We start from the raw sequence: 9,644 nt of genomic DNA, 5'->3' as shown, positions 1-9,644 counted from the left end.
TGTAACACAGTTCTGTCTTAGCAGGAATCGAACATACCATTTGTGTGTATGCTAGGGACCCTGACCACTAGACAGTGGTTAGCGATTTCAACTCATACAATGGTAGAGGCCCCAGTCCTGCTGTCAGGAGGACATTACGTATTCTATGAAAGTGCACCCTCATTGTAATATATATATATATATATATATATATATATATATATATATATATATATATATGTGTGTGTGTGTGTGTGTGTGTGTGTGTGTCAGTTGCAGTGAGGCTTATCACTTGAAGGGCTTCTGTGTCGAATTTGTGTGTACTCGTTTGTGTTTTTGTGTAGGGTTGTAACACCACAAAAAATATATCAACCATGAATCGTAAATGTAATAAGCAAGAAGCAAATTCTGAGAAGGAAACCTATCATTGGATAGATACTTCATGATGAATGCTCTTGCCGTCATTAATCGCCGTAATGTGAAGAAAATAAATACTCCTAATATATGATATATGGCACCTCAGCCGTAGTCCCTGACGTTTTAGCGCACTCAAACAAGGTAGTATGGCGGGTGAGGCTGTTCCTGCTCAGTCGTTGTCAAGTATTTGAACTGTACACACGCCCGGGATGAGCGTCAAGGTATGGCTAGACGCTGGGCACCACCCGGCTCTTTACGTGCCCACACTTATGATGGTTGGAATGGTTATAGCATGGCATAAAGTTGACCGAGACTTGGGAGTGGTGAGGGCAGTGTATTTATTAGTGTGGCTATTGGTGATAATTGCAGTCATAATGATTAGCTGATTATATATAAAGGTTTTGATGGACTCAGGCTGCACTAGGACTATGTCTAGGTAAGTTGATTCTGTGATTGCACTGTTGTAACACGTTTAAACTGTTACGCTGCCGGTTAAACAAAATATCGTGTGAAATATATATATATATATATATATATATATATATATATATATATATATATATATATATATATATATATATATATATCTTTAGGTGATAGTGATTTCGGAACTTGAACATTATATAATCGTGTCTTTCCTCTATCCCTCTGATGTCTAACATATCTTGCCTCTCCCTTTGGCCGAGATATCGTATTTCGGAACTTGAAAATTATATAATAGTGTCTCCGCTATCTCTTACCTTTAACGTGAACTTGCCTCTCCCTGTAGCCCACTATCCCTCACACTTTTATCGTACGCTTGGCTCTCTCTCTCTCTCTCTCTCTCTCTCTCTCTCTCTCTCTCTCTCTCTCTCTCTCTCTCTCTCTCTCTCTCTCTCTCTCTCTCTCGTACCTTAACGTGAGCTTGCCTCTCCCTGAAGCCCACTATCCCTCTCACTTTTAACGCTAGCTTGCCTCTCCCTGTAGCGTAGCAACAAACGGTGGTTCTTTTTGTTGCCAACTGATGAATCTTTTTTACTGGTATTTTTATATTCCACTAGGGCGACCAGACTGACCCTCTATACTATAACTATCATATGTCGTGAATATATTTTAATCCACTTTAAGACTGCTTTGACTCTAGCCAATGAATTGCTCTGCTCCTATACACCTCTCCTTCTAAGGCCTCTAAAATTTCCCCGCATTTACAGCATCACCTTTTGGCATTTATGTTTATCTTTCCTATTTCATTTCATGTTTCGCGTTCCATCATACTGTACTAGCTTTTCCTAAGTATGGAACAACAAATGATGTTTTAATTCTCTGGTTGTTGCACATGAAAATGATAACAGATATCGATTGTGTATGAATCTTATCACCTCACTTTGTAGTGTGGACTGTTGCAAGGCTGGCTCATGATATATTTTAGAAACTGTAAATATTTTTTTTTCCTGTTATCCCACGAACCAAGGTTTTCTCAGGCAATTTCCACGCTTAATAATTCCCGATACTTGAATTTTTCATTATGGAGTAGGGCTTGTTCCTGTAGATCTTGTTCCATCCTAATTACCGTTATCATCCTTAAGTATTTGATCTGGTTCGTTGCATTTTTCTTTTTGGATTGTATACTAGATACATCACGCAGACTGTGCTTACTCTTGGTTTACCATTATATGTTTTCTGAAGGTCACATGAGCAATAGTGTCCGTAGGTCCTTAAACCTGCGGTTGTTTCTTACAGGTTGTGGTAGATTCTCCTCCCGTCCCCGCTTTTTCCTTACTGGCTCCCTGTGAGTGTGTGGTTGAAGGGGAGGGGGTTGATAGGTGTAATTTCGTCTCCTTGGCTTTTTTTTTCACCGCTTTAGTAATATCTCGTTTAATTTCCCTTTTGAGGTAAGGTCTGAGGACGTCAGTTCTCGGACGTCTAGACTTCATACATTATGATCCTGGGATCTTCGTGTGTGTGTTCGGTGATCCCCCACCCTTCACTTTTTGCTATATTTTTTCTCTCGCTTTTTATGGCGTCTCCCCTAGTGTATTATTTTGCATTGACCACTGGTCCAAATCACTAACAATATGCAAGTTTTTTTCTGCCTGCCATAACAACAACTGGCTATCACATTTCGGCCTCTGTGAGGCATGGGCCATAGGTAAGGCTGTGCAGAGGAGGATGGATGTGGAAATAAAACGTTTGAGGACTGTATGTGGTGTGAGGTGGTTTGATCAAGTATAAGGAAGGGGTCAAAGAAATGTGTGGGAATGAAAAAGAGTGGTTGAGAAATCAGGTGTGTTGAAATGGTTTGGCCATAGGGAGAGAATGAGTGAGGAAAGGTTGACAAAGAAGATATATGAGTCAGGGGTGGAGGGAACATGGAGGACGGAGAGACTAAACTGGAGGTGGAAGGATGGAGTGTAAAAGATTTTTGAGCGATTTTTGAGCCTGAACATATGTTGCAGGGGGTTGAAAAGTTTGGAACCGTGTAGTTTACATGGGTCGACGTGCTGTCACTGGACTGAACCAGTGCATGTGAAGCGTCCGTAGTAAACCATGGAAAGGTCTGTAGTGCCTGCATGTGGATAAAGAACTGTGGTGTCGATGCATTAAGATTGACAGAGAATGGATGTGAACGTATGCGGCCTTTCGTCGGTTCCTGGCGCTTCCTCGCTGACGCGGGAAAGAGTGATCAAGGTATGGAATATATATATATATATATATATATATATATATATATATATATATATATATATATATATCGCTATTCTGTTTCCCATGCCTTTAAATGTAAGTTTCCAATGTTCAATCTGTGCCTCCCTTTCCTCCTAAGGGTTAATGTGGCCCTCGAGGCCAAATATCATCACGAACCTCTTCCTCCATTTTTCTTTGTATCAATGATCCTTGGTAAAAGAAACTTGCTGACCGATTCCTGGATTTCTTTCTCCATCCACCTCCAGACTTTTTGTTCTGTTCATTTGCAATTTTACTGCCCTCACGTATGTGTGTGTGTGTGTGTGTGTGTGTGTGTCTGTGTCTGTGTGTGTCTGTGTGTGTGCGTGTGTGTGTCTGTGTGTTTAGGGGTTGAATGTTATTACCTCGTGTGGAGAGGAGTTTTACAATCGCGGGATTCCATCTCTTTAACATTCTTTACCATCTTTTTAACTTTTTATACTGTCTGCCGTCCACATTTACTCTGCTCCCGTTCAGTTTATTCCCTTATCCACTTTTCTTAAACTATAAGAGTGCCTTTTTACTTCCCTTGTAATGGGTTTCTTCATTGATTTCATGTTATGGCTTCTGGTTGTTCCATCCCTACACTTTACGAAGAACTTTGCTCCATTACGTCATCGAGCTGATTTGTTGCCTTCTGGACCATCTCCATTAGCTCTGTGTACTCCCTGAGGTGCGGTGACCAAACTTAGAACCACATTCTTGTTTTGGCCTAAAATACGATGTGAAACCCTTCCAGAGTATTTCTTTTATATACTTGAATGCTGTTGTGATATTGATGGATGATAGCTTGTTTTCGTGACTTTTCTAATGTGGGACTCCTACGACGGGTTTGGAAAGATGTCGAATCACAAGTCTGTCTTACACCAGTTCCTGCAGCTTTTTTTTTTTTTTTACATAATGGTCATATTGATGCCTTGTTTCACTCTTTCCTATCCTCTACATTTCTTGAATTGACACTCATTATCCACGTACCAGACTAACTTGTATGTTATCACAAACCTCGATTTTACTTCCGTCATGACTTTATGTTATCTCTTTTAAACTAAGTTTACTCCTGATGAATTTCTCGAAAAGTTTGTTGGAATTGTTGATGTACGTTGATGTCAGAGGATGATGGCTAGCCGGTCAGTGGCTCCCCAGGAGTGATGGGATGAGGAACTGAATCTGCTATTAATGCTGGCCAGCGAGTTCCGCTTATTGCTTCGTCACGGAATATTGCAGATCTTCGCTTTTTGACCTCTGTCCCCTCTTTCTCAACCTTCTCTGCATTTGAGGCCACAGGTAGCACACATTTTCCTACTCGTCGATTGTAAGTTTCCCAGAACCTTCACCACAATGCCCTGGTTCCCGTTTGTGAACTCCTTTTCCTATTATATGTCGTTTTTGAGTCTGGTCTCGTCTCTGCTCCTATAATATCTTCATCGTCTGCTACATCATGAGTGAAGAAATGTACGACCATTTTTTCCCGGTCGGTGTATTTCATACGATATTCTCAATTTTCATGTGATGATGGTGTGCCAATTCTTCTAATCCTAGTGTGTAATAGTGCTTGCTGGTAGAGGAAATTCCCCAGTATATACTTAAACTTGTGGCTCTATGTATGTGTGTGCGTACATACGTGGCTCTATGTATGTGTGTGCGTACACACTTCTTTCATTTTAGTATGCGGTCACATGTGCTAGTCAATGCGTCTAGTTCATTCTTTCCGTGTCTTTCTGTCCGTGTGTTCGGGTAATTGATTATTATTTGTATCATTTAAGAGACTTGGTTGCATTTTTCTTGTTTTCCTTACTGCATGTCTCCACGTCGAGGATCATCGTACAGCAGCAAAATGCTTGCTTAATTTCCAGCATACTAGACGTCAAGTTTTGATTGCCCTTAACCTAAACGACACAGTCATCCATGTTGTCTGACCCTTGACGGATGTGCGCTGTGCACCGTGGGGGTCGATTGGGAGGTACAGACCCGACCAGCTGTTCTTGTTGGTGGTGACAGTGCACAGAGCAACTCCGGCAGGTGTTTATTCAACACACCGACCCTGGAAATGTTTGTTGTTGTGATTTTCGGAGAAGTGTATACTGCATTACATATTGTCAACAAAGTCGTTACGTTTATTGAATAGCAGGAAACGGATATTTTCTCGTTTAGAACACTAGAATGTAAGTTCATACTTGAATGCCATAAATGATTGCCGTAACTCCCATGGCAGTTGATGAGCGTAGATCCCCACTAACCAGCCAACCACAAATTACCCTGGAGCACAGGGAGGACAACAGTTGGTATTGTAGCTAACTGACATTGTCTTACACCTGCCGCCACCCACGACAACGTTGTGCCCCGACACTAACGCTCTACATGCCAGTGTGTATTTACGAGGATCGGCAGAAATTTGGCCTAATGTAGAATTAACCTTGTGTTAAAGGGTTCCTTATTGAGAAGGAAACTTATCCAAAAATGAATTAACAATCCCCAGACTCAGCAGCTTTATTTTTGACAGTGACTGTGTTGTTGATTGGTTAGTTAGGATTTTCATTGTATGTATGGACCATTGTGAGGTGCCTGAGGATTTTCGCAAAGCCTGTATAGTGCCATTCTGTAAAGGCATGGGGGACTGAAATGAGTTTTCAAACTACTGATGTATAAGCTTGTTGAGTGTATGGTGTAAGTTGTATGGGAGATGGGTGATTGAGAAGGTAGTGGCATGTACAGATCATCAGACTGGGGAGCAACAAAGTGGCTTCAGAAGTGATAGAGGATGTGTGAACGCGATAGAGATGCCTTTTGCAGGAAGTGGGAAGTTTTTATTGAGAGTGTAAGGCGTATGTATAAGTACGAAAAGAGGAGAGTGAGTGGCTCCAAGTGAAGGTTGGGCTGCGGTAGGGCTATATGATGACACCATGGCTGTTTGATTTGTTTATGGATAGGGTGGTGAGGGAAGTATATGCAAGTCTTGGAGAGAGAGAGAGAGAGGTTAATAGTGTCTGTATGGGGTGAGGGAACCTAGGAAGTAAGTCAGTTGTTTCCTTAGAACCAATTTCTATAAAAGAATCGTGGGAAAGTGAACTTCATTTGAGTGTGAAGTTCTTAGGCGTGATTGTACTTCCAGTGGTACAGCATCATTAAAGGTAACTTTTAACTTCTTGATATATATATATATATATATATATATATATATATATATATATATATATATATATATATATATATTATCCCTGGGGATAGGGGATTAAGAATACTTCCCACGTATTCCCTGCGTGTCGTAGAAGGCGACTAAAAGGGGAGGGAGCGGGGGGCTGGAAATCCTCCCCTCTCGTTTTTTTTTTTTTTTTTTTTTTTTAAATTTTCCAAAAGAAGGAACAGAGGGGGCCAGTTGAGGATATTCCAAAAAAAGGCCCAGTCCTCTGTTCTTAGCGCTACCTCGCTAACGCGGGAAATGGCGAATAGTTTAAAAGAAAGAAAAGATATATATATATATATATATATATATATATATATATATATATATATATATATATATATATATTATCCCTGGGGATAGGGGAGAAAGAATACTTCCCACGTATTCCCTGCGTGTCGTAGAAGGCGACTAAAAGGGGAGGGAGCGGGGGGCTGGAAATCCTCCCTTCTCATTATTTTTTTTTAATTTTCCAAAAGGAACAGAGAACGGGGCCAGGTAAGGATATTCCCTCAAAGGCCCATTCCTCTGTTCTTAACGCTACCTCGCTAATGCGGGAAATGGCGAATAGTTTAAAAAAAAAAAAAAAAAAAAAAAAATATATATATATATATATATATATATATATATATATTCCCTGGGGATAGGGGAGAAAGAATACTTCCCACGTATTCCCTGCGTGTCGTAGAAGGCGACTAAAAGGGGAGGGAGCGGGGGGCTGGAAATCCTCCCCTCTCAATTTTTTTTAATTTTCCAAAAGAAGGAAGAGAAGGGGGCCAGGTGAGGATATTCCCTCAATGGCCCAGTCCTCAGTTCTTAACGCTACCTCGCTAACGCGGGAAATGGCGAATAGTTTGAAAAAAAAAAAAAAATATATATATATATATATATATATATATATATATATATCAGGGTGTAATTTACACATGGTATACGATATAAGACAGTACTGGGCGCCCCAGCAGTCAAATATTGACCGTCTGATTATCTGATGTAAATGATACGTGGCTCTCATACAGATGAATCGGGTTCGACTATTGTAGCACCCAGGGGGAAATAGTTCACTTATATTTTCAAGGTTTGTAGGGCCTGGTTCTGGACAATAGGGAGCTGTGGTTTCGGTGCATTACACATGACAGCTGGAGAACGAATGTGAGCGGATACGGCCTTTCTTCGTCTGTTCTTGGCGCTGCCTGACTAACGCGTAAGCGGAGATCACTTTAAACCACATTTGTACGACACATGTGATGTAGGGAGGGTGGAGCATGACGGCTGGCCTCAGGAAGTGGTAAAGCTGCCGTGTGAAGGTTAAAGGTGTGTGATTAATTGTTTTGTTTTCTCCACTGTCCACGTCATGATTGGCATCTTTCAGTACGTGAAGTTTAAGGGCTATTTATTGATCGTTTCACCGTAGATATGCAGTTTCCGTACGAAGGCGTGTGGTCATTGATATTTCGCTTGTTTTAACCGGAGAACCAAAATTTCCAGTCCTTACCACAAAGCCAATCTGGAATTGCGTTCATGAACGGCTGAATTGACTATGGACCGACTGCGGCAATTAGGATTCGAACCGATGCGGTCGACCCTGGGCGGCCCGTGAATTTGTCACGGTCAGGATCGCTAACCGATACACCACGAGTCAATAGAATTATTGGGGACTTAAAAAAAAAATCTGATTCCACATGTTTATGAGATGCAGGCTTTGCACACAAACCGGACTGTGAGTTATATTACAAGAAATCAAGAAATTTAGGTTCGTGTGTCTATTCCTCCTCCATTACAGCCTTTAAAGGCCCACTTTTAGATTGACAACACTGTGACCAGGCGACGGCAGAAATTTAGATTTTGGAATGATGATTCATTTTTCAAGCCTGCTGAGAGTTTTTCTATGGATCTGATATTCATTCGTCACGTCAGAAGTTCATGTTGTGAAGTCCACGATATGCGTCGTGCGGTATGGTTGAGGGAGACCTTGACATTCAGGTGGGCTCTGCAGGCGCTGTTAACCAAGAAACAAACAAGTTTCCACTCACGCTCTCTGAAACGGTATAGTTGACATCATTGCCTGACGATACTTCAGCTGATGTCCCGACGTCTGTTGACGGTGTGTGTGACTGTCGGTTGACGCCTGACATCGACTGACAAGCATTCCTAATTACGTGATCGTCGCTTTCGCCTCGACTGTCTCCATTTTCACCTTTTTTTTATTTTTTGTAATCATTTTCTGTAACGTGCTTATTCCCTTATCTTGCATCTTGAACTTAACTGTACTTTGAACTTGCCTCCTGAACTGCAGTCTATCCTCAAATTATATGTATCAAACTCTTATGCATCCGGATCTTAACTGCATTCATAATTCAGTTGCATCCGGAGCTTAACTGCGTCCTTCAGCTGACGGTAATTTACCCACATCTGCTTCTTAAAGTTTCGTACAACCTTAGCCATCTTGTTTGCATCTGAAATTTAGTCTCAGGCTGAATTTTGTTTCTCCTTATATTTCACCGTTTAAACCTTGGCTACGGTCTTTGATATAGACGCACTTTGAACTTACCATAGTTTTTCCTGGGACAGCCAGTCATGGATGTAGACATTGCTCAACACACGGCTACTTGTTCACCTTTGCTAGATAACCGAACCCCAGCACCGTAAGATGCTTATCTGAACGGCGGTGTGCGTGTGGCGGTCAGGTTTATTACAACTGCTGACGTATTAATCAGAATTAATACGAATAGCACGTGTGTCCAGTACGATGTGAGAGATACTACGAACAGAGGAATGTGAGGGATGTGTATAACAGGTGTGAAAAATTAAAAAAAAAAAAAACTGAGTATAGCCAATAGATGGTACATTTATTTCTGGATATGAGAAGTATTGCAATGACGAACGGTACCTTTTATGTTAGTGATTTCTCCATGATAACACTTTGAGAAAACATTGCAACAGACATTTTAATACATTGCCGAATGGCAATATTAGCCTCAGTGATTCAGTCTTTCACATGTAACAAGTCATCGCAATGTAGTTTATGAGTTGCAGAATACCTGTTAACTCACATACAGTTTGTACAGGACTTACCGTCCTTCGAGCTTCAGCTCCCTGGCATATGGGTAGCTGCCTCATTAATCAGAAATCGCTGCGAGGCTTTCCTCACTCCTGACAGTCCCGTGGCTAAAGATCGCTGGTTGTGGTAAATATTTATATAATTTACGTATATCACGTGTCGTAACATTGTTATATCTTAATGTCGACCTTGCGTCAGTGTACGAGTCCCTCTACTCGACTGCCCTCTCCACCTTACAAAAAATTTAAATTCCCCTGAGCCTAGCGTTGTTGCGGTCCAGCAGATGGCGCCTCCAGGCAAACATCA

General features: G+C 41.2%; 1 protein-coding gene across 3 annotated transcripts in view; it reads left to right on the top strand.

The window, feature by feature from the left end:
• The first annotated feature begins 523 nt into the window (after window positions 1-523).
• The window catches only part of LOC139757368 (venom phosphodiesterase 2-like), a 156,099-nt gene continuing 146,978 nt past the window's right edge, over window positions 524-9,644 (top strand). For 2 of the 3 annotated variants that reach the window (XM_071677790.1, XM_071677782.1), the window contains exon 1: window positions 524-617. In XM_071677790.1, the coding sequence (XP_071533891.1) occupies window positions 606-617 (12 nt within the window). In that variant the 5' untranslated portion in view covers window positions 524-605. Of the gene's footprint in view, window positions 618-811; window positions 833-9,644 lie in introns of those variants that run through there. The other variant, XM_071677799.1, reaches the window with a different exon arrangement.

This window comes from Panulirus ornatus, chromosome 2 (assembly GCF_036320965.1).
Source record: "Panulirus ornatus isolate Po-2019 chromosome 2, ASM3632096v1, whole genome shotgun sequence".
Classification (NCBI taxonomy): Eukaryota; Metazoa; Arthropoda; class Malacostraca; order Decapoda; family Palinuridae; genus Panulirus; species Panulirus ornatus.
The sequence above is the reverse complement of the archived record's forward strand: the minus strand, read 5'-3'. Positions and strand labels throughout refer to the sequence as shown.